Here is a 24,678-nt window from a genome sequence, read left to right as displayed (position 1 = left end):
TCTACCAAAAACAGCCATTTATTTTAAACTTGCACAATGTTCTAGGTGACATGGAGGGGTTTTTTTGTGATGATGCGTCTGGAATGATAATACCTTGTATACAGGGTCTGCCTAAACTCCTTTCTCTAAATTGGTGCTATCATATGTCTTTTCCCTTATCAGTCTCAAAACAAAAACTCTGGACTTTTCCCCCATCTCGTGGAGCTGAGATCAGCTCTAGGAAATTTCCTGAGGTTGAGGAAGAAAAGAAAAAGAAGCAGTACTTGGCAGCCCCTGACAAACCTAGCGGCCCCACTGAGACACCAGATGCAAAGTCACCTTTAGAAAGAGAGACCCCCCACCTTGGGGCGCCTGGGTGGCTCAGCCATTAAGCGTCTGCCTTTGGCTCAGGTCATGATCCCAGTGTCCTGGGATTGAGCCCCACATCGGGCTCCCTGCTTGGCGGGAAGCCTGCTTCTCCCTCTCTCACTCCCCTTGCTTGTGTTCCCTCTCTCACTGTCTCTCTCTGTCAAATAAATAAATAAAATCTTTTAAAAAAAAAGAGAGACCCCATTACGGTGTCCACCAGGGGCAGATGCCTTCCATACACTCCCCCGTGTCCTCCGCACCCCCTTCGAGCCAGGCAGGCTGGCCTCTCTAGGGTGGTCCTGGGTGGTATAGCCCTTCCGAGGAGCCTGAGCCGCTGGTTTACTTCATCAAGCGTCCATCACCCGTTTGTGTGATTACAGTCAAAAAGCTCCCTAAAATGTTCCCGCACCTCCAGTCAGCAGTTCGTGCTCAGGTGTCTGTCCTGGAGTACACCAGAGAGCGCTCGCAGGGTGGCCTGGCACACGGCACAATGACACTGATGAGAAGTCCAGACTACCGAAGGTCTCCCCGGGAGGTCAGCTATGTAAGAACGGCGCAGCCTTACAATGCAGTGTCACGCAGTTTAAAAGAGCAAAGCAGAGCTGTGTGACCGACATAGGAAGATCTCCCGAGCTATGGTGAAGTCCTAAACAGCAAGTTTCAGAACAGTATGCTAAAAATGAGGCACCACACACACAACTCTCTGTTTAATTTCTAGATTGAGGCGTGGGGCCAGGCAGGGAGTTCCAGCTGTGCGTATATGAACGCGCTAGGTCAGGTCTGTGAGGCTACAGCCAAGTGCTGACGTGGTGACTTCTAGGAGAGGAATAGGATTTGGGAGCGGAATGGCATTTCCTGTATTTTTTTTTTACGAAAATACGCATATATTCAGCAGTATTTAGAAAGCAGAGGGAGGGCATGAGTGTGTGAGTTTGTGTTTTGAGGCAAAATACACTTGAAGACTGGTTTTGAAGATCGTCCCTTTGGTTTGCAACATTGCTGAGATCACCGTGGCACTGAAACTGCATGAGGCGCCTTCTCCCCCTGCACACCCGGGCACACACATGTGCACACACACACATGCGCACATGTCTAAGCATGGTGGGAGAACCATGGGGCGGCGCCTCAGTCACCAGATGTGGACAGAGCTGGAAGACCCCATTCCACCCCATGTGCGCACCGTGCCTGCATCCGAAGCCGGCCTCTTCTAAAATGAATTATTTTGCCTTCTGCTTTTCTTCTTCTTCTTTTTAAACAGAAAAGGTTCCAGCTGAATCACAACCTGAACTGGGCACCTGGGGAGATGGCAAAGGTGACGATGAATTATCCCCAGAAGAAATACAAATGGTAAGGCTATTCTCTGCCGTCAGGTGTTGCTAACTGGTGTTAGTTAGGAGGTCATCCTAAATGCCCTTGCCCTGATTGCTATACTGAGTTTTAAAAGCTATAAGTAAATATTTTAGGTACAACTTTTCCACTTGATTTCTTAATCCTTAATATGCTTTTCATAAGTTTTAAATTTGCAGTAGCATAATTAAAGAAGAAGTTGCCTTAGAATAATTTTACTAATATTAGACTTCAGCTTCAGTAAAATAGTCCTGTAGACTAAATGGGTCTTTTATAATTGCTGTGGTGCTTTTCAATTGTTTGAGTTGCTGGTGTTATGCTAATGTGGAGAAAGCGTGAGTAATGACTGAAAAATGAAGAGTAACAGCTTAGCTGCTAAGGTCTAGTTGCCAGTTGCAGGCTGTCCTCTCTGGGTGAGTTTCAAAAGGAGACTGATCGTTCTGGCGTGAGCCCCTGCCAGCTCCTTTACAGCAGTGTCTGTGTCTGCTTCGTCCGGACGCTGGCGTGACCGAGCCAAATGGAATCCGTCTTCCTGGGGCGGGGAGCAGATGTTTCCTAGCTTGGCCCTGGCGCGACACTGTCCTCTGCCTACAGAGCTAACCTGGCCCCCACATGGCACGCTTTCAGTGGCCGCACCTGACTTGTGCGGCACTTGACGGGGGACGGAACTCTGCCGGTCCCCTTTTTCTCCATGATGCTTTCAATAGTCGTGTTCAGGGGTGGTGGCCCATCACCATCTCCTTTCAACTTGGGCAAAAAGCAGTCAAGTGTCTTGCCCAAGGTCCTCTAGTTAGTTAGTGGTAGAGCTGACTAATCCTCACTTCCCAGATTTCTGACCTAGGTCTCCTGTTCCAGAAGATAGGTAGTAGAGCTCTGAGCCAAAGCTCTGTCAGATGAGAAAGGGGTCCAGGTGTTTTTGTGGCCAGGCTCTTCTTTCTCTTCTGTTGTCTTCATAGCTTGCAGGTCTCAACTGTTAGGTCCTCAGGCCTTCCCAACCACCCAACCTGCGGTGGCCCCCAGCCACTCTGTCCCTGTACCCTGTACCTGCTTTATTCCCTCATCCCTCCACTAGAATATAAGGGCCATGAGAGCAGGAACTTGTCTGCTTTTGTGCCCATATTCCCAGAGCCTAGAACGGTGTTCGAATGATGAGTGCCTTTGATAAGTGTCATGTAAAAGCTATGGGCAGCATCATCAGTAAGCATTACTAGAACATTCTATAAGTTATTACTGTTATTATGTACTCATGAGCACCCCGTATATGCCAAGCCTTTTACATATGTTGTCCTATTTAATCTTTGCAACAGTCCAGTGAAGTAGGAACATCCCTCTGTATATTTGAAAAAAGTAAGGCACAAAACCTCTAATGCCCTCCAAGGTCACAGGGTCAGTAGAGCAGCCAAGCCACATCCTGTGCCCCGAGCCCTGGCTCCAGACCCTGCACTCTCCCCTATCAGAGTTCATGGGAGTCCTGGGGGGCGGGGGGATCTGGTGGTCTAAGGGAGTGTAGCCTGTATTGGAGCCGTGTAGCAAACTGACTCGGGCAGCCTGGCAGAAGAGTCATCCCCCTGGGCGCCTGGGTAGCGCAGTCATTAAGCGTCTGCCTTCGGCTCAGGGCGTGATTCCGGCGTTCCGGGATCGAGTCCCACATCGGGCTCCTCCGCTGGGAGCCTGCTTCTTCCTCTCCCACTCCCCTGCTGTGTTCCCTCTCTCGCTGGCTGTCTCTCTGTCACATAAATAAATAAAATCTTAAAAAAAAAAAAAAAGGGTCATCCTCCCGGGGTCCACTGAGTGTGGTTACGTGCTCAGGTCTGTGGGCCGGGCCCCGTGAGGGTGGCCGGGTACGCGGGTGCACTCTCTTGAACCTCGGCTGCCAGGGGCAGAGCATTGGCTCAGGATCTTCTTGTTCTCTGGACTACCTGTTTCTTCTTCAAGCCTGATTAAAGGACTGACCCACGGCTGGGGGGGTCACCCGGTGACCTGCTGTGATTATGGCAGGCACACCTCAGTCCTCTCTGCACACGTGCAGCTATGACCCAAGAGCCTGCACGCTGCCCGGTCACCCCATGGCAGGGCTAATGACTGAGTGAGCTGACCAGGAGGTTCGTGCATCACGGTGCCAGGCACACAGCAGGTGCTCACAAGTGCCTCTGCCTTTCCCCTTTGGAGTGGCAGGACAGCTCTCTGCCACACGGGGTGGAAGACACCAGGCAGTGTGCAGCGTCTCGGGTCGCAGCTGCACGTGTGCAGAAAGGACTGAGGTGTGCCTGCCACAGTTACAGCAGCATCACGGGGTCACGCAGGTGGCAGCTGGAGCTCAATGGCGTTTCATGTGTATTTTATACACAGTACAATTTCACAAACATTTACCCCCCTAGACAAGTGGTTTCCTCTTTAAAATCATCACCTTAGAAGCGTAAAACTGATTCCAGGGATGGTACTATTAGCCGTGACTTTCCTAGGACTTGCTTTGGGGTGTTCCCTCAGAGCCTGTGGGATTTGCTTTGGAATAATAAGCAGAGCTGTCTTTGTTCTTTACAGGCAAAAATAATTCCGAGTTCAGGGACTAAGTCAAACAACTTCAGTGGCTTGCCAGGCCCCTGCCTTCCTCCAGGTTCTCTCGGGTTCCTGGATGCACCCTCTGACTTTGAGTAGATGCTCCGTGCCCCCCAGGCCCAGCAGACATGGGAGCCAGAAGTCTCGAATGTGGAGGGTGGCTAGGGAAAGACTGCAGTGTGGATTCCAGCTAGTTGGGAGGTGACAGAGGGGTTGGTCAGGGGGCGCGGCCATGGAGGCAGGGATGAGCGAGGTGCGGGGGAAGTGGACTGGGAGAGGAGCCTGGAGCTTTCTGACTTGGGAAAATGATGCTGGCAGTCAGAAGGGAGAGCAGGCTGGGCAGGGCAGGGGCTGCCGAATTTCATTTTGGACAGGTGTGTGTGAGGCGCCTCTGGGACATGGCAGGGGAAGTGTCTGGTGGGCAGTGGGACTCGAGGCTCAGGCTAGAGATGTGCATGCATGTGGGAGAAGTCCTGCTGCTGCTGTTGGAAGTAGTGCATAGTGGGGAGAGAGGAGCGAGGCAAAGTCATGGCCCTGGGGGTGCTCTGCGGGGGGCAGGCTGGGGCGGAGGAGCCAGCCAATGAAAGCGAAGGACAGTTAGATCACACTCCCTTCTTACAGCCAAGTGATGGCAGAAGTTTCTTAAAATCTCAGTTTTTCTTCAGTTTGTACAGGATTTTATTAACGAAAATAATGATTTCATGTTCCCCCAAATAATGTAAGAGTACCCGCATTTCTTTCCTGGAGAAAAAATACGCATAGGTCTGTCTCTTGAATGGTTGTACGTAAGCAGGATTTACCTTCTGTTTAAGGCTTTTTCCCCCTTTTATACACTTCATAAATGAAGTGGCTTGAATGAGAGTCCGCCGTTTGCCGGAGAAGTTTGCCTTTCTCCTGTAGGTAGTGGTGGGGGGTAGGAGTTTGTTAACCTTTGCCAATGCATGACCTTTAGAAGCCTCTGGACGCATGCTGGGGTGGACCAGAGGAAGGCTGGCAGCAGTGATGTCTGTAATCCACTGATGCCCCATCCCAGTGAGAGATGATGAAAGTACATGGGCTCGGGGACTCGACAGAGTCAGTTACAAATCCTCTTTATATCACTTACTGTGTGTGTAATTTGGGGCAAGAAAATTAGCCTCACTGAACTTGCGTGTGGCAAGAATCACCACCCCACAGAATTGTTGGGAATGCAGTATCGTGTGGAAGAGTTCCCAGCTGCGTGCAGGGCCCACGGGAGCTGCCTAGCCGGTCTCGGCCCCCATGCACACATGCACTCAGTGCACGCCTCCAGAACGGGGTTTAGCCAGGGTAGGCGAAGAATAAAGGTTCCCCTCATTAGGCTTTTCTGCGCATAATGACTGCGGATGCCCCGTGCTTCCACTTCCTTGTCCCGTCCTGAGTCACTGTCTATAAACATGCCACTGACCATGCCCAGTGATGCTGGTTATTTCAAGGTCCCAGTATCAGGGACTGGAGCCATTGGAACCAGCAAGACCTCCCTAGTTTGTAATGTGTTCCTGCAAGTGGATTGGGCAGAAGGATGTGATGTTCAGAACTTTGATGGCCGCCTACTTAATGTTCGGCTAACCTCTCTCTTAATTGGATTGATAGCTAAGTGCCACAGCTTATAGTCTGGCTAACCCACATCTTGACGGGCTCACCCCTGAATGTGAAGAGAAAGTAGTAGCACATTATTGGTTTTAAATTGGAAAGTGTTGTAGCAAATTGTGGTCATAATTCATAATCACTGTTTTGGAATTTTTCCTGAGGGTAAAGTAGTGAATTAAGCCCTAATAATACCAATTTAATTCATTATTTCACCCATAGGAGCAGTTGTTACATATACCAAAATGGTTGCAAGAGTGTTATATGATTTGCACAGTAAATTTCCATTTATAACCCATGATGCAGGTATATTAACGTTTGAGTTAATATAAGCAGATGTTTTGTGGTCAGGCTGAGTGAAACCAAATTGTTTTCTGATGCTACATAGAGAAAATACCTCCTTTTCTAAACCTGAATTCATTCTACTTGCCTCAAGTGAAACCACCTGCATTTACTGATGTATTCCTTAGCATAATTTTTAAAGATGTGCATATGACTTTCTTCTGAAATCTGCATGAAAGGTGTCCCTAGCCCCAGTCCCCTGTGGTAGGCTCCTGGAAGCACCAGGCGGCCGGCTGGTAGGGCTTGTGATCTGTGGCCGTGCTCATGGCAAGAGGCAGAATCTGGGCACCACACAGCTGAGAGCTCAGGTCCACACCCTGGGGACATTTCAGGTTCACAGGGGCAGAGGTGGGGATGGAGGTGAGGGCCACAGAGCCATGAGTGTGAAGCTCTTTGGCACAGATGAATCACATCTGGAAGAGACCCAAGAGGTCCTGGGCCAGGGGTAGACTGCTTTTTAGGCTGAGCCCCTGTGGGTTCCAGCCCCTGTGGGTTGGTTCCTAGTCTTTGGTTCAGTTATCTGCTCTTGCTTCTTTGCAATGCAAATAACCCCTTCTGGCCTCATTTTATACTCAAAGGCCTTTGTAGGAGTGATTTTCTTTTTAAAACTATAGTAAAGAGGATTAGATTAGAAAAGAATTTCTATAACAATGTATTCACAATGTGGATTTGTGTCCTTTAAACCAGATTATAAACCCTTTTGGGCCCCCTATTTGGAAGTCTAACTGACTTCTAAATGGAATAAAGCAGTTAAATAATACTGCCTAACATGCATGTAACACACACCACATGCCAAGTACTGCTCTGAGCACTTCAGCGTTTATTAATGCATGCCACCCCATGTGGTAGGGATTGTGGCAGGCCCCATTTTCTGGAGAGCTCCCAAGTTTTAGACCTTTAAATGTGATGCCTACCACTGTGGTTGAGGGGTCGGGGGGAGGTTGCTGGGGGCATCGGGTCTGTGCTGAGAGCAAACACTGCATTTTGGTGTGAGACCAAACAGTATAGAGGTGGAAGAAGCCATGGCAGGATGCCCACAAAGACAGCTTGGTTGCTGTCATGCCTCTCAGGCCCTTCTTGTCCATCTCATGCATCATGCAGGCCTCACGTCCCCCTTTCCAGTGCTTCCAGTGCCTCACAGTGTCCTTGGGTTTGCCTTCCCAGGGCCTGTGGGTACCCCTGTCCTTGGTGCTGACCACGGAGCCCAGGCCTTGTTGGGTACTGCACCTTGTGAAGTCCCCGTCCCTGTTCCCGTGGCAGACAGATGCCAGCAGCTGCCAGCGAGCCCCAGTGAATGTTGTGTGAGCGTTTCTCATGCTGGAGAGAGTGAGACGACCTCGAGTCACAGCAGCCCTCTGAAGTTTGAAACCAGAGAGGTGGAAGGGCCTTCAGAGCATTTCATGACTCACTTTGTGTATCTGGAATCTCACTCCCAGAGAGATTAAATAATAATAATTAGCATTTAGGGCTTCCTGTGTGCCGTGCACTTTTTAAGCAACTTACATGTATTAGCACATCTTCCTCTTAACAACTGCTAATTACTATTATCATCCCATTTTAGTGGCGAAGACAGAGGCACAGAAAAGTTATCTGCCCAAGGGCATACAGCTTAGACAGTAAAGGAGCCATCCCTCCCCACCCTCGGCATCACCACCACCTCTGTTCACAAAGAGGCCCTGTCACGTGACAGGCCAGACAGAAGCCAGTGACTGGTCCAGGGTCATCCAAGGAGTTGCCACGTGGCCACAGGGGCTGGCTCCCTGAAGTCCCGGGCGTGTCCACCACCTGCCCCTGCCGGCCAGCATTTGCGGCTCCATGTCTTACTCAGCAGCTGCGGTGAGGTGCAGGCTTTGCCACCGCGCAGCATCGGAGACCACCCTGAGATCCGGTGCAAGTGAGTGTTGTCGGCAGCCCGGCCAGGTCTCATGAGGTGACTACCTTGCACTTGGCTGTGGGAAACAGGTTTTGTTGTTCCTGAAAACAGTGTCATTGTAACTCCCGCCCCCAATGGAGGCCATTTTCCATGAAGGGCTTAGCCTCGGCAAACCTCTCTCCTCAGCCCTATCGCCGCTTGATCCCTTGAGGCATTTGTTTCTCTCACTGCAGGGCCTGGGTACCCCTCGGTGGCCTTAAGAACCCAGGGGTTGAAGGAAATCAGAGCCAGAATCTGATCCCACTCCTGACCGCTGCTGACAGGAGGCCAAAAAGGAGGTGCGGCGGGGGCCACATGCCCTGAAGTTGGGGAGGAAAGAGCTTTGTTCCCAAACCCCTAGTTAATCTTGCTTAGGAGCAGTTTAAAAAGCATAAAAGGGCTGAGGATTTAAAATGACAGGGCCATATTTTGTCATTAGAAAAATAAGAAAATGCCCCCTGCAAAAAGCAAACAAAAACCCTGAGCAGTACCTGGGAGAATTATTGAAAGTAAATGAGCACCTACATGCTGAAGTAATTGTATTTTTCCTTAAATATTGGACTCTTAAGTAACTGTTGAGAGTGAACAGAGCTGATACTTTTGAAGTCAGAAATGAAGTTTTTATTCCCTTAAATAGCCTGCTGCATGCACAATGAGAAGGGCGGGCTGGGCACCGTGTCAGCAGCAAGCAAGGCAGCCCGCCTCCATTCCTTGCCCCTCAGGAAGCTGGCCCAGCCCACCCATCTTCTGACCCTGCGGGTCTGCGGGTCTGCGGTAGAGCCTGTCATCTTTGTGTTTGGACGAGCCGCCGGGCTGGGGACTGGGCCCCTGGAGTGTGGCAGGCCCTGCCCTGCGCTGGGGGCCAGAGGAGAAAGCCCTGCCCCAGGAGGGAAGACACCTGAATGGAGGTGAGAAGTGCCGCAATGGGCCAGCCAAGTGCGGAGGAGCTTGTTACAAGAGCAGGTCGAGGAAGGGGGTTAATTCTGCCGGTGTGTCTGGTCACTAGAAAGGTGCCTAGGCCGGCTTTCGAGGGAGCAGCTGGGGGACTCCCATCAGCTCTCAGCCTGTGCGGAGGTGGGGCGACAGGCCACAGGAGAAGGCCGTGCCATGTGCTGATGGGCAGGGCCACGGGACAGGGCCAGCGTGGTGCCATGTGACATGACTGGCATCTTAGGTCGCTCTGACCGAGGAGTGGGGGACAGACTGGAGGAGCCTGAAAGATTTTGAGGGCAGAGTTTGGGTGCCAGGGAAGGAATGGGGTGCAGCAAGGGTGTGGCAGATGGGACGAAGGGCACCCGCATGGAGGGCTGGGGGGACGTGAGCGGAGGACCGTTAAGAGGCCCTGCACGGAGGAAGAAACCCCCTGACCATGTCGCCAGTGAGTGGGAGTGAGCAAGGCACCAGGGGAGGACGGGGAAGCACAGGGAGGGGTGAGGAGGCGTGGCAAAGGGAGCAGCGTGGGCAGGTGCAGAGGCAGTGAGCGCAGCTCCTTCCTTCCCTGTGAAGTGGGAGCCAGACAGGAGGTAGGGAGACCGTGAGTCCCCATGTGTGACATGCTCAGCACGGCCGTGGTGACCGTTGTGATTTCTATAAGCATGATCTCTTCCGTCTGTTGTTTTACTGAGCAAGGGGTGGCCACATCTTCAGTCAGATGGCAAAGCGTCTGGTCAGCGAGAGCTTGCTTGCATTTGTGCCACAGACAGTGCCTCAGAAAGTTACCTGCAGTCACGGCTGCAGCTTTAACAGATGTGAAAGGAGGAACGGGTGTGCGGCCTTTCCAGAGTCGGGTTTGACGCACTTCCCACCCTCAGGCAGCTTGGAGTCACACACGGAGTTTGGGACACACACAGCATATGACAAGGCCTAAAATATCCTGAGAGAGATTCAGAAGGTGCTAGGCCAAGGTTAGAAAAATGAGAAATAGCTTCAAGCTCAGGGGCCCAGGTCATGGAGAAGGTGGCCTTTGAGCCGGGTTTGTGGGACGTGGGTGAGGAGCTGGAGGACCCCGCCCGGAGCTGTGTGCATTCAGGGAGCTGAGTGGGCATTCGAAGGCGGGGTGCTTGGTCCTGTGGGGGAGGGGGAAGAGGTCATCTGGCCCCACACTATGGCGAAGCTTCAGACACGCCATCCTTTTGTTTGCCCAGAGTCAAGTCGGCAAGGATGACCGGGGGAGCCACTGTCTGCTCCAGAGTCAGCTCGGCTCTGACGAGCTCCCGCGTGTCAGGAGGGCATCCGTACCCAGCCTGAGCCCCGGGAATGCAGCGCCTCCGGCTCCTGGGCCTGTGTGCCTGTCACGGTGGGCTGGCCAAAGCGTGGCCCTGAAATCACACTGCCCTGCTCTCAGTGAAGCTGCCGGACTCACTACTCCCCCTAAAACAGATGGGCCCAGAGGCAAACAGCACAGGCCCGTGGGAGCCAGAAGAGAGCAGGGGAAGGATGACAGGCGGCCCTGTGCCTCCGTGGCATCAGGGTGGCTTGCAGGCAGGCACAAGTTCAGCCACAGGGATATTGTCACACTGATGCCAGGAGGGACTTGGTGGCGATCGATCCTTGGAGGGCCGATCAAAGATTTCTGCCCAGCAGCCTTGCTAGATGCTTGCCTTTGGCTGTCTTGTTGTGTGACATCACCCTTTAATGTGTTTCCTCACAGTTTGAACAAGAAAACCAGCGCCTGATCGGTGAAATGAACAGCCTGTTTGATGAAGTGAGGTGTGTATGTGGGTTCTTGGGCTGAAGGCCTACGTGATCGCTTTCTCAGAAACTGGGAACTTGATTAATTTACTTTGGTGCCTCGGCATCCACTTGTGACCCTGGCCACGTGCACCCCCCACCCCGAGCCATTCGGGGGTCAAGGCAGCTGCCTGACTTTACCAACTCCACTCAACTTGTGGGCCCATGGGAGGTCACCACCTATGTGTTGCTCCCAGTCACGGCAAATTGCACCAGGTACTGTGAGCGCCCCCATGTGGGAGCTGTTTGCACTTCATGACTCCCCGGTAAGATGGGGGTTTGTGAAGACCAGCTGGCCAGGGCAGCCTCCGCAGTTCGCTCTGCCAGGCTGTCTGCTCCCTCAGCAAAGGGGTCAGCAGCACCAAAGGCAAGTGACTGTTCGCCCATGTGAGCCATGGCTGGCTGGTCCCCTAGGGGAGGCACATGGGGCCTGTTGCCCTGAGAATGTTTGAAGCGTCCGAACAGGAGGCCTGGGCTTTTGCTGGGCACAGAAATCCTGCTGCATTGTGGGCTCATCCCAAAAGAAAACATCCCGGCGCTGTACCCACACAGCCCTGGGGACTCCACGTGCAGGCATTTCCCTCTGACAGCACCCGTGCTCTTCTGTGGCCTTCACCCTTCTGTGGGCCTCCTGGTCCTTGCTCTGAGACTCTGCCCTCACCATCCCTGCCTCCATTCGCCTCGCTATCCCTTCATGCCTAGAAGCCCTGGGAGGGCGGGCCTCCTGGCCTGGGTGCTCAGCTCCTGCTGTCTCCATTTCTAGCCCTACTCCAGCCCCCAGCCCGCCCCCAGGGCACTCTTGCTGCCCCTGAAACAGGGAGAAGCTCAAACACTTGGTTGCCTGAACCCAGATATATTTTTCAGATGGAATTTGAGTTTTTCCTTTCAACAGGAAGTCGGTTTGAGTGGCAAATACACTCTCCCTAACCTACTGAGCAGTAACAAAGTCCAGTTGTCAGCACATTCTGGTGTTTTGTTTTGAACCCCCACCACGTTACTGTGGTTACTAGGCTGGGTACAGGCCTTCTAGAAGACTGCCTTTTGTAACCAGGGGTGCGGACTCCAAGGCAGGGGCACTGCGGGTCAGCTACAGGGGAGGGCAGTATACCCCCCTAAGCTGAGAGACTTCAGAGGAGAGCCGGGAAGTACAGTGCTGTCTCCTTTCCCGAGCCCAACATGGTGCTTTCACGGATGACGCGGTGTCCCTCTCCCTCTCTGGGGGCTGTGGTGGTGTCCCCTCCATTTCTCACTTAGACGACGCTATAGAAATGTGTAGCATTCTCGTTAGGACTACCAAGTACTAATGGTGGTCTGTAACCTTTTTTTTTTAATGAAGGCAAATTGAAGGGAGAGTGGTTGAAATTTCCAGACTCCAAGAGATATTCACAGAGAAGGTTTTACAACAGGTAAGAAAGAAAAAAATCATCGTTTAAAGTTTTAGCTTAAAAGAGTATACTGTGAAGTCTGTATATTTCCCGTGAGGTTGCCTGATCTCTGGGGCAGCGAGCGTCCAGAGCCATGTGCTTTTGGCCAGCGTGCACTCAGGGCTCCTCAGGTGCGGGCCTCTTGTCCCCTGGTGCAGCCGCTATGCGTGGCAGGGGCCCTCTGCTCTGGACCCGCTGGCGGCCTCCCCGGCGTGCAGTGGAGCACATGGCGGAGGGAGTCAGGTAGCTCTTCTTTCTGGATGCCCTGCAGTCACCAGGGTGGCGTCTATGAAATGGAGTGACCTTGCAGGGCTGTTGTAGGGCTCAGAGAGAACCCACAGGGAACCCCCGGTGCTTCCTGGGTGGCCTGCTGGGTAGTCGCTTCTCAGTCGACTATTACGAGAGCCCTCCCCCAGTGCCAGGTCCGTGCCACCTCAGGTGTCACGTCCACACAACAAGCAGGATTGTTCTCCTAAGAGGATTTTTCATGTTACCTGCCTCCCCGTCTAAAATTCTTCCGGCCAATAACTGGCAACACTTTTACAGACCTGATCAATTTGTCCTTTTGTTTGTAGCATCCACAGACCGTGGAAGGGTTTCCAAGACAAAACCATTCTGCTCTGTTGTGTGAAACTGGGCTGGTTGGCTTAAGATACCCCCCCTCACAAAACCTGCCCTAAACCTCACAGCCAGAGTCGGATCACTGTAAATCGGTACACGAGCCTAACTGTGGAAGTTCAGGTCCTTCTTAATAGCACGTTGAAGGAACTGCTCAGGCACGTCTTTGCTGAGCCTTCGCATAGAAGCCTCCGGACACACAGAACGGCGAGGTCAGCTGCCCTGTCGGAGCACACGCCTTGTGCTCGAGGCGGCTCAGCACGGTAGGAGAGCTCAGGGGCCGGGGAGTCCGACAGACGGGCTCCGACCCGGGGTGCCCTGAGCCGCGCTGCCCTCCACAGAACGGGGCCAGTGTCCCCTGCCTCACCGTCTGAGCTGGCATAGAGGAGCCTGACACACGCCTGGCTCACGCAGCTGCTCAGTACGTGGCAGCTCACGTTTGTATTTTAGCCGTTTCTTTAAGAGACACACAGAATGGTGAAGCACAGGGCCCTTTCCTGAAGCTAGTATGGGTTTTAAAGCACACGCATTTGGAGCTTTCGTCTCTGGACGCCATAGAGTAGAGGAGAGACCAGAGGGAGAGCCCCCGGCCTGTGGCAGGTGCTGTGTAGTCGGCAGCTCTCGCCTGTGTCCCTTCTTGCCCGGCAAGTGGCATAGCGGGTGGCAGCTGGGGCTGGAAGGGGCACGGGCACTGGGTTCCAGTTCTGGTCCTGTGTGACTTTGGGCAAGTCACTAAACTTCTCTGAACCCTAAGTTTCTCTCTTGCAAAATGGGGCTGCTGCCTACCCCTCGGGGCGCCACGAGGACTCACAGGCTTATGTTTGTAAAGTCCTGGCCCTTCCTAAGTGGCAGCTGCTAGCTTCTGATGTCTGTACGCTTGGGGAAGGAGACAGTACTTGGGTCTACCTGTCGCTGTCCTTCCACAGGAAGCCGAGATTGACAGCATTCACCAGTTAGTTGTCGGAGCAACTGAGAATATCAAGGAGGGCAATGAAGACATCAGAGAGGTGAGTACTCTCGGGCCCCCCGGGCCTCCCCAGTGTGGCACCGAGTCCAGGCAGCAGCGGTCGTCTTGCTGGCAAGGAGGCGCGAGCGCCTTGCTGTGGCCCAGGGCTCACCTCCTGATGGTGCTGGACAGTCACATTTTGATCCCCGCCAAACCCCGGGCCCCCGCTGTTACCAAGAGCCATGACTCACTGCCCTCCAAAGGAGTGGTGTGAGGCACATGAGGTCACTCTTGGCAAGGGCCAGACCAGCTCCCTGATCCAGGGGTGGGCACCACTGGGGAAGCTTGTTAAATCCCCCCCGACCCCGAGGGCCAGAGTCCCTGTGTATTGGGGCCACCACAGTGGACTCTGTTAAGAGGACTTGGTCCTCTGAGTGCAGTGGCTGGGCTGGGTTGTTGTGGGGCCACCACTGTCATTGTCCTGATGGGGGACCACAGCCAGGCTAGTTGTGGCTCTGTAGGTCCGTGTGTGTGGCTTTAGCCCTGGGACACACGTGGGCTGTTTCTGGGTGTTTCCTGGGAGGAAGGTGCAGGACCTCTGAATCAGGGCCAGCCAGTAGGGGAAATAGCTGTTTTCTGAGGGATTCTAAACCCACTCTGGGGTTTTGCCTCATCCTTACGGTAAGCAAGGCTCCAGCAATACCCTGGTAGAGCCCAGTGAAGGGAGCGTGCATGCAGACGGGTGGAGTGTTGGAGGGCTATTGAAACCAAAATCCTGTGTGACACAAATCCCTGCGCTACTGCCCCCCGTCCCCAGGCCATTAAAAACAACGCCGGCTTCCGAGTGTGGGTCCTCTTCTTCCTGGTGATGTGCTCCTTCTCCCTGCTCTTCCTGGACTGGTACGACAGCTAGCCTGTCCTGGCTGCTCCTGGCAGACGGCGCACTGCCGTGGGTCCCGGCATCGGAGTGGGGCCGTGAGCTGATTTGATCACCGAGCCATTTGAGGGGGAGGGGGCTGGGACAGACGGACACGCTCACCCAAAGGACACCCAGGCCTATGGTTTTAAGCCTATTTGCTAAGCTGAAAAAGAAAATAACACAAATTGAGAGCGGCCTGTGTAGCGATCCTGACGGCAAGGTGGGTGAGATAGATGGGGGGGGTGGGGGTGGTTACCGGCTGCATCCCAGAAACCGGGCTCAGGGAGGATCCAGCCTTGCCCTTCTGCTGGCTTCGGGAAAAAGCGCTGGTTAATAACTTCTCACAACAAGTGATCACTTCTTTGTTTTCTGTGGCTTCTTGTCTGCCTGAGCCCTGTGATAGAGTCACTATATTCTAGAAGACGCACCTTTGCCCTGTTAATGTAATAAACGCAACTAGAGCTATTTTGTGTCCCATCAGCGGGTCCAAGCATAGAAGTGCAGCGGACACCCGCCTGCCAGGTGGGGAAGAAGTGTGGGGACAGACTCTGGGCATCAGCAAGGGGCCCCGGAGCCGCATCTGTGCAGAGAGCATGCCGGTGTTCACGGGGCCCCACCATGTGTGGTACCGACAGTCCGCCGCGCAGCCGCGGGGATCCTCGTGTTCCCTGTTTGCTCGGACTGTCAGACGTTACCTGTGAGTGGACTTACAGTCAATAAAAGGTCTACTGGACAGTACAGAGGGGTGTTGCCGCGTGCACTGATGTGTCTGTGCAGGAGGGGTGCATGCGGTCCCCGCTCGCCGCGTGTCCTCGCAGCTGTCGCCACGCGCAGCTCCGTCCCACTCCCCCTGGCTCCGAGCCCACAGCCACGGTTTCAGAACACCTTGGTAGTAAGACCGGGTTTTGGAAGCAGTGACGGAGTCGGCCGCGACCACCATGCTTGTTTGCAACAGCTCTTGCGCTAGTTGTTGTTTATTTTTGATCTACTAAAAAACAGTGAAACTTGACATGTCCACCAGAAACAACACATTCAAATAACATGGAAGAAAACGTCTGCGAATGTCTGTTTTCTATTTAATCGTCTTACACACTTATCTAACTGGCAATTTTGTAAACATATACTTTAATGTCAAGATTCAGGTTGAAACATCATTTTCTTACAAAGATTGTGAATTGAAATGTCATCATTGGGTTTGCAAGTTGCCATACCAGCCCCTCCCAGCCTTTCCTGCCTGCTTCTTTCTTACATCAAAGGAGTTCTGGTTCACAAAAATTAGTCTTGGCTTCCCAGCAATTACATTTTCACTCTTCCAACACAAATAAGTTTTTAAAAGCTAACTTGCTAACAGGGCTGTTGGTGCGAATTTATTCATAACAGAACAAAAAGACCAAAGGGGTTTCGTTCCTATTCAACACGTCACAGAGCAGACAGACTACCTACAGGGGACGGAATCCTGGAGCCCGTGGCCCAGGGACCTCTCTCTGCACAGCCCCTCACCTCACATGCTGGGACACAGTCTGCATGCACTGGAGCGAAACACGGTGCTCTCTGCACCAAGATGCCAACTCCGGTGTCAGGGGGCAGAATAGGGCCCCCCGAGTGTGCCTGGCTGCGGGACACTTGCACACTTAGGGATGAGCACAGGGAAGGAAAGGGCCCATCTGCTCCCGGATGTCCTATTTCCCTCCTTCTCTGTACCTCTCACTACCACGTGTCTTGGCGATGGCACTGTTGCCGCCTGACTGAAGGTTGGAAGAAATTCTGAAGTACAGCTTGCTCGTAGCAAAGTGGGGATCACTCTCATTATGGCTGGGGAGTAAGGATTGCAAACAGCAAGGGGGGGTAAAAAAAAAAATTCCATAAAATGCATTATTTATCAGAATCCAAACCCCTTGCATATCCAGTGTAAATTTATGTTTTGATCGCATCCAATAAGCCCCAGTAAAGTAGCTAAATTAGGATTCCTTAACATGGAAAGTGGTGCCGGAGCTCTTTAAGCAATGCCGATATGCACTTGGTTTTGTGCCCGTGAGTGGCCGGCAGCAAGTTTTATACGCTAAGCAGCAGCAGCAAACAGAAGCAGTTGCACCATAAATGAGTAACCTCTAAATTATCGGTAATTATATTTAATGAAACGTCCCTCCAAGTCCCTTTGTTACCTTCAAGTGACACATTGTAAGGAGCCTGCCCACCTCACTGAGCTGACTTCTCGGCTGCTTCGGTCTCCTGCTCGGACAGCTTCTCTTCTGACAGGACGGACATCCAGGGGGAGACGGAGCGCGTGATGCTCTGCTTGGCCAGGTTGTAGTGGTTGATGACGGTGTAGAATTTCTCCCGGGCGCTGGAGTCTTGCTCCGCGTAGTAGCTCTCCAAGCCTTCTGGAATGCACTGGGTGTTCTGAAAGACAGGAGGCCTCTGAGACGCGTGCACCGAGGCTGGAGGGAGGCCAGGGTGTGTCTCCAGGTGACACCCCGCAGATGTTTACTGAGCACCTTCTCGGGGCCGACAGGAGAAACAGAACGACGAGCAAAAGCGGGCAGGAGTCCTGCCCTCGGCACAGCCCCGTAACCAGCCGACACCGGTGGACGGCATGACAGGGCCGACCTCTCTGACAAGGCCGTGACAGCAGTGCTTGGGCTCCAGGGGCGTGTGTGTAACAGGACAGTGGGCCTTCCTGCTTCACTAAAGATCTTAACACAGTTGTCATTTATTTTACATCTACCAGAAGCAACATACTCAAAAAGTGAAGGGAGGGGAGTCAGAAAGGCCTCCTGGGAGCTTGGTTTTCAGTAGGCCGTATCCGGGGGGCGGGGAGGCACTGGAGGCAGAGGAGACCGGCCTCGCACGCAGGGAGAAGTACGAGGAACACACTGGGAAGGGTGGCCTGGGTCAGAGAGGCAGCCACACGAGGCCTGCAAGGTCCTGTTAGGGAGCAGTGTGACCTGGTGATCCAGAGAGCAGCAGGACGTCCCCGAGGACCCCGGATGAGGGCTATCCCAGGCAGCTGTCCACGAAGAAAGACGCTCTGCCCCTACAAGGCACGGAACCCTGAGGAGCTCAGGGGCGGGGGAGACCAGTCCATAGCTCTCATCAGCTGGTAGAAGGTCTAGGACCCCAAAATGTTAAGATCCTGCACCCCAGGCTGCCTTTCCCTGTCAGTCCAGGAGCCAACCGAAGCCACTGCCCCACCATAGCTGACGTGGCCAGCCCACGCCAGAGATGTGGAGCTTAGCAAGCCCACAAGGAAGGTGGGTGGGGCTGTGGATCGTCTTCCACCAGCCATCCCCCCCACACTTGGTGCCCAGCTCTCAGTTCCCAGCTCTCCTGGCAGCCAGGTGAGGCCATGGGACTGCCTTCTGGCCAGTGGGACAGGAGTGGATGTCTGTCCGCTCTCTCTCCCACAGCCCTTTCTCGGCTGGCTTTGACGGCCCAGGGAAGGACAATACCCTGGGGGCTGGCAGGGCAGCAAGAGACAGAATTGGGGCTCGAGGATGACCTCACAGATCTCCCCACCCGCCCAACCTTCCAGCTGTAGCCTTAACGTGAGAGCGTCGACCTTCCGTCCTGTGGAAGCCACGTTACCTGTCTGAGCAACCAAAGCAACACACGAACGCCATGGCCTCCGTGTCCGACAGTGAAGGGAGACTGCAGCTAAGACGGGTGCCTGGCCTCGGCCACCTCCACAGTCACCAGGGAGAGTTTCACAGCCCAGCTTCCCTGCCCGCCCCGAGGGGTCTGACTCAGCATATCTGTGCGGGAGCAATCTGTATGTTTAAACACCCCAGATGATTCTGAGGCTCGACACACTGAGCGCCGTCCATCTCGGCCGTGGCCACCCTGCCGGGATGTGCGCGGCCGGGATCTGAAGCCCGAGCACCAGCCACGGCACTCTGACCAACTCCTGGGGCTTAGCAAGAAACCCAGCTGCTCAGAGAGTCTGTTTACCTCCCCTGGGCAGGCACCCTGTGGACAGCGTGACGGGTCCTTTGATGACCACATCTCTGGGCACCACGGGCCACCACGTGGATGGCCGGCCACAGCTGCTGCACCGTGGACGTGGGTGCTGGGAGACCTCAGGGCCAGCCCGGATGCAGCCGGGGAACCTCCTCCGGGAGCCTCGTCCGGGCCTGGGCCCAGCTTTTCCTCGGTCTCCGGAAGCTAAAGGCAGGTCCTTGACGACTTCCTGTAGAGTCAAGGCCCACTTGCCATTTCCCTGGCAGCGAAGAAATTGGGACTGGGGTTCTACCTCCCCCGCTGGTGTTCTCCTGACCTTTTCTTCGTCCCTGACAGTTTGCCAAGTGCTTTCCATGCACGTTCTCTCGCTGTGAGGAAGCTTCTGGCAGTCCGCTTTTATGGACAGGGCCAGGGAGACCCGGAGAGGGGGAGTAACTGTCCAGCCTGGGCCTCCCAGTCAGAGCGCCCGAACCCCACACAGTGTCACCATACAAAGCCGCTAACAGCTAACCCACTCGACGCAAACGCAGGACAGGGAGAAGCAGAGGCCGTAGGCCCGGGCCCGGGAGCAGAACCGCTGCTTTCCCCGAGGACTGACCGGCTTAGATCAGCCTGCGTTCGGCCTGGCCCGGCGCGCTCAGGCGAAGCTCAGCCCTCAGGCTCCCGGGTGCACTGGGTTCTGGCCTGCCCCGTGACCAGCTCGGCCTTCGGCTCCCTCGCGGCGCTGGGCCTCGGTGCTCCTCCGGCAGTGCTCAGCGAGGCTGCGAGGCCTGCCTGGCAGGGCTGCCATGACCCAAACCACGGCCTACGCGACATCCTCTCAGGCAACACTAACCTCCTCTGAACCTGGAGGCCTCCCCGGCGCACGGGTCCACATAGCCTAACGTCTGCCTGGGGTCAGAGGCAGGGACACAGACAGGACTGAGCACGTGAGGTGTGGAGACAGAAGGCATGACCCCCCAGTCACAGAAGAGCTCCCGTGTGCTGAGACGAAGAGGCCCCTCATGATTGAGGTCCCTCTCCCCCTGGACGGTTCTCCCGAGACAGCGGCCACGGGAGTGTCAGCATGAAGTGGACAGGCGCGGCTGGGGAGCGGCTCTCCCACAGGTGGGCTGCGCAGCATGTTCAGAAGCCGTTCGTGCCAGCCCCGTGCCAGGCCCCGGGTGCCAAAAACAACAGGCCACAACCCAGGCCACGGGCCCTATGAACCTGACCCTGCTAGCCTGCCTGTCCCAGCCCGTGGCCCTCACCCAGGAAACCCGGGCTCTGCGGCTCCAACACGAGGAAGCGGCAGGCCTGGCCTCTCAGCGGAGCCAGGTCTGCGCCTGCTTGGCGTGGCTGCTGGCAGATGTCGCGGTGTCGTGCCTGGTCCAGTGCCTGGCCCACAAGCTACTGTTTCCTCACTGCGGGGTCTGGGAAGATAGTGAGGGGGTGAAGGACAGGACAGTTTGGGGTGCTGGGACGTGTGGAGAGCACCAGGGTCTCACAGAATTTACAGCACGTCTGCACGCCTCTTGCCCAGGCGGGCACCATGGGTGTTTCCCTGTTTGGGCGGCTCCGAGGGGCTCAGTGCTACTGGCTGAGTGCTGATGGGAAGGGAACCTAGCCAGCCCAGTACTGCCCGCCCCTCGGAGCGTGGTCCTCCTCCCCCTTGCTCACTGATGCCCGAAATACCAGGAGCAGGACTACCTGCTGGCCCCCTGGGAACACAGGGAGCTCTTTCTGGGAGAGGACAGACGCCTGCAGTGTGCGTCCCACCTGGCCAGTGTGTCGGTGGGGGAGGCAGAGGGAGCCTCAGCTCCCCGACCTCGACACGGGGCTGGGGAGGCCCACCTCCTGGGTGGCCGTGAGGACCAAAGGCAGCGATGGGCCGCTCAGGTGAGAAGCCACGAGATGTCCACACTCACACAGTGGACAGGAAAGGGCAAAAGCTGTAGGGGCCCCACCAAGGGGATGCTGTCTCAGCAGCAGCTCAAACCCAGCCACGTCTGGGCGTCAGGAAGCAGCAGCCCCCGTCCAGCAAGGCAGGAGGCCACCCCCGCAGCCGCCGCTGCCACCCGCTCTTCGCTCTGTCCTCCCCTCCTCGGCTCGCCAGCACCGGGTCCTGCAAGATGGCCTGAGGCAGCCAGCGCATGCTGGGCAGTGTGAGACTCCCCGCCAGGCCAGGACGGGGCCTCCAGACCCGACAGAATACCTGCCCTGCCCTCTGGGGGCCAGGCCGGGGAGGACGGACGGTTCCGCCGCCACCCAGACACGGGCTGCAGGAGGAACGTGCGGGAGACGCCACAGTGGGCTGGTGGTAGGCCAGAACCCCAGTTCCAGGGGGAACAGGGGGCTGGGGGCTCCCAGGAAGTTCTGACCCAGCCCCTCTCGGGCCAGAAATCAAAGCCACGTACCCCTCTGTGGGCGAGTGTGGGGAGGTCATCCGACCTCTCGGCGCCCCATGCCTCAGGCATGAAATGATCATCAGCCCAGCGCGGTGACCCAAGCAAGCGTGTTCCACGCAGCCCCTGGCACATGGCCCGTGCTAGTCGGCATTCCTCGTGCGTGAGTTCTGCAGTGCTAACACGTGTATCTGCCGACGGTCTACCCACATGTCAGAGTGTGGGGTTTGGGCACTTTCCCCTTACATTTAAAACCTTTCCATGAGACTCCTATAATTACTTCATGGTTTCAGGAAAAAGGCAGAAACCTTGCTGCCTCCCCAGCCCTTATCCGCCTTCTTAAACCCATGACACTCCAGTGAGCGTGCCCTCCTCTCACCCACGGCGCAGGCACGGGCGCCCGCCCTCGGGCTCACACCGGGACCTCTGTGGCACCTGTGTCCATCCGCCCTTCTCATGGGGCCCCCTGTGGGGCCCCAGCCCAGTCTGTCCTCAGTCCATGCCTGCCCAGACAACTCGCTGGCTGCACTGACTCCTCATTCAGTTTGCACCCCCAAATGACCCGGAAGAGGGGACCCCAGGCTCTCACAGTCACCCTGGTTTCTTCTCTGCCTGGCATTTAGCCGTGTTCACACCATCTGGGCATCTGCCTGTCTCGCCACTCGTCTCCTCCGCTAGAACACAGGCCGCAAGGGCAGGGCCTTGGCTCCTCCTGTCCGGCGCTGCGAGCCCAGTACCCAGCCGGGCACACCGCAGCGGCACTCCGTACGTATACGCTAAATGTACGGTCATACCGCGGGTGTGACCTTGGACACAGTGACAATTGCGTCTGTACTGCATCTTCCCACAGCTAAAACGGGGATCTGACGCTATCTACCCAGAAGGGTTTTGGGAGCATTCACAAATCCTAGTGTAAAAGCCTCTGTAAGCTGTTGGGGTCTGCGTGTGACCTGCGCAAGCACAAACGTGCCCGAGGGAGGGAAGGTGGGAGGGAGCTCGGGCACCACACCTTTCCCCACCGCCAGCTTCAGCCAAGTGCTTTTAGACACAGACTGCCCCCAATTAGACTGAAGGGCCAACGGAAAATGCCGAAGTCCCAAGAGACGCAGCTACAGACTATCACGGGCTCTCCATTCCCAAGGCGGGCCAGGCACCAGACACCTGCCCTCTCCCCTACCCGGGCTTCGTCTCTCGGACTCCACCTGCCCGGACCCGGTTTTCCAGCAGAATGGGCTTTGCGGGACGGGCAGTTGTAGCCTGCCCCCACCCCAGGCAGGCAGCTTGCCCGGCCTGGAGAGAACGAGCCGGAAGCAAGCCCCGGTCCTCCCGATGGAGCGGCTGGCCCCAGTGGTTTGCGAGCAGTCTGTCCGGTCCCTGGGAAGCTGTCCTCGGCACACCCGGTTCCCATCAGGGCGCCGCTCCTGCGTCTGCTCTGCTTCCTCTCCATGACATCAGCCCCTCTGCGTCACCAGGCTCTGGACCAGGTCCTCCCCTCCCGCTTCTCCCCTGCATCTTCCTCCCCTGCGTCCCCCCCAAGTCACGTGGATGTCCTCTCTCCATCCCCAGCACCCTGAGCAGGCCAGACCCTTGTCTCTCCCCAGGCTCCCTGCAGCAGCCTCCTGGGCAGTCTCACCAAACCTCCAGCCTCCCTGGACCACCGAGTGGCCGTCCCATCACTTCCCCTCCCCCGGAGACCTTTGCCTGACACGTGAAGTGCTACAGTGTCCGGCCGTAGCGGGCTCATGTCCCCCTGCCCCCCGTCCTCCAGGCCGACCAGGCCTGCACTGCCTCGCTGTCACCCGTGTGCACCTCTGCTCCCCTACCTGACCTGGGCTGGCCCTGCTGGCCTCCAGCATCTGCTAAGGGGCTTGCTTGGTCAAGGCCAGCTCTCCCCTCCGCGAAGTCCCAGGCCCTCTGGGTTGGCCTTTAAACCGTGGAACCTCCTGAGATTCCGAGCAGACCATAACCTGTCGCAGGCCATCCCCGGGGGTAGACGGGTTTATTGAAGGCTGGGGTTGGGGGGCCGGGGTGGAGGCTCCCCCCAGCTCCCCACACAGCTCCCTCACTGGCCTCCTACGAGCATTGCTCAAACCTGACCATCCTTCTAGAAACTGCAGTCCCTGACCCTGCTTTCTCTTCTGTTTTCCAGTGCTTATAACCTAACTCGGTATACGACTGACTTCCTGTTTCTTTTGCAAATAGCAGGGAGATTCGCAAAGGTGGGGACCTTCAGCCCACGGGTCCTGGCTGGATTCCAGCACCCGGAGAAATAGCGGCCACCGTTGGCACATGGCATGCACCACACGGACTTGCCGAGCAGAGGAAGGGCTGAAGGGTGACATGAAGTCTGGCTTTGCCTGCTAACTCGTGCGACAGTTCTGTGTCCCTCCCGTCACCAAAGCCCAAAGCCATGCCACAGGGGGACAGCTGACAAGCCAGGCCCGGCCATGTGTGTGCTCGACGTGGGCTTCTCCTGCTTTAATTTCAGCAGCACCAGATCCTGGAAATGATCCTTGTCCCTTTGCACAGTGGCTCTGATGAGTTCAGAACCAAATGTGGGGCCAGATGCTGAGTGCGTGGGAAATGGGACCAAGTCCACAGCGAGTCCCTTTTACCTCCTCGTGCTTCACCTCTTCCCCCTCATCTCCCCGCCCTGTATTTGTCTTCACTTCATCCTCTCGTTCCCTGTGTATGTGCCACTTGCAGGTTTTCTGGAACACGGAGGCACCACAGCAAAGCAAGCATCTGCACGCGGAGAGCCCAGCCAGGCAGGCCCCAGGCGGAGCAGGCAGCCGAGGGACAAGGGACACGCAGGCAGGCGTGTGGGGCATGTGCCCTGCTCTGCTCCCAGTCCCCCTTGTGCGAGCCCTTCCTCCCTCCGGGCCTCTGCTCCCCCGGATTAGGGCAACTCCCAGGAGCCACCTTGCTACAGGTCCACCTTGCCTTCTCCCCCTGCCCCTCCGCCTCCCTTCCCTGCTCCCTTCCGTGAGGGTCCCATCTCGGGCCTGGCCAGAGCACAGGGCCCGGCTGCTCTAGCGCCTGTCCCTCCATGAAGGCACCAGGGGGCCTCGGGCGGGGGGAGGTGGGGAGGCAGAACCTTACCTTGAGGACGAAGCCATCGGGGCAGGCACGGTCATACTTGTACACCTTGTACACGACCAGGAAGACGACACAGGTGAGGAAGGCCAGGGCGAAGAGGACCAGCATGGAGACCTGTGGGCAGAGGTGGGGCCCATCAGGGTGGCTGCAATGACCCGAGTGCGGGGGCGGCCAGCCAGACACACGGACGCGCACCGGGTACGCAGAGACCGTCTCTGGAAGGAGATCCACACCGGAAACCCGGGAGGCTTCAGGGACGAGAGGTCAGCAGAATCGCTTTTCACGGAACATTCTCCACCACGTCCACAAGGTCTCTTTATTGTAAATGGCCTGTTCTTAGTCTTCCAGGCCATGTGTGGGGAGTTCGGGGTACAGACACGATCGACCGTTGTAGACACTTGGAAACCTAGTCGAGCCACTGCTGCCAGTGACCGAGGTGACGCACCAGCCACCGCTCATCAGCCGTTCCAGATGTCTTCTAAGCCCGGGGC

At 55.8% G+C, this 24,678-nt stretch overlaps 2 protein-coding genes across 2 annotated transcripts in view; one reads left to right on the top strand and one right to left on the bottom strand.

Annotated features, from left to right (window-relative positions):
* STX18 (syntaxin 18) overlaps nt 1-15,485 on the top strand; it is a 119,011-nt gene extending 103,526 nt beyond the window's left edge. Inside the window, exons 7-11 of the mRNA XM_002923292.4 lie at nt 1,607-1,695; nt 10,761-10,819; nt 12,177-12,246; nt 13,809-13,889; nt 14,646-15,485. Of these exons, the coding sequence (XP_002923338.3) occupies nt 1,607-1,695; nt 10,761-10,819; nt 12,177-12,246; nt 13,809-13,889; nt 14,646-14,741 (395 nt within the window). The 3' untranslated portion in view covers nt 14,742-15,485. The remainder of the gene's footprint in view (nt 1-1,606; nt 1,696-10,760; nt 10,820-12,176; nt 12,247-13,808; nt 13,890-14,645) is intronic.
* Nucleotides 15,486-15,705: 220 nt separating this feature from the next.
* Nucleotides 15,706-24,678, bottom strand: part of NSG1 (neuronal vesicle trafficking associated 1) — a 30,209-nt gene continuing 21,236 nt past the window's right edge. Inside the window, exons 3-4 of the mRNA XM_011229967.3 lie at nt 24,191-24,301; nt 15,706-17,147 (exon numbers count right to left, since the gene is read on the bottom strand). Of these exons, the coding sequence (XP_011228269.1) occupies nt 16,944-17,147; nt 24,191-24,301 (315 nt within the window). The 3' untranslated portion in view covers nt 15,706-16,943. The remainder of the gene's footprint in view (nt 17,148-24,190; nt 24,302-24,678) is intronic.

Source organism: Ailuropoda melanoleuca, chromosome 11 (genome assembly GCF_002007445.2).
Source record: "Ailuropoda melanoleuca isolate Jingjing chromosome 11, ASM200744v2, whole genome shotgun sequence".
Classification (NCBI taxonomy): Eukaryota; Metazoa; Chordata; class Mammalia; order Carnivora; family Ursidae; genus Ailuropoda; species Ailuropoda melanoleuca.
This window is presented reverse-complemented; position numbering and strand designations above follow the sequence as displayed.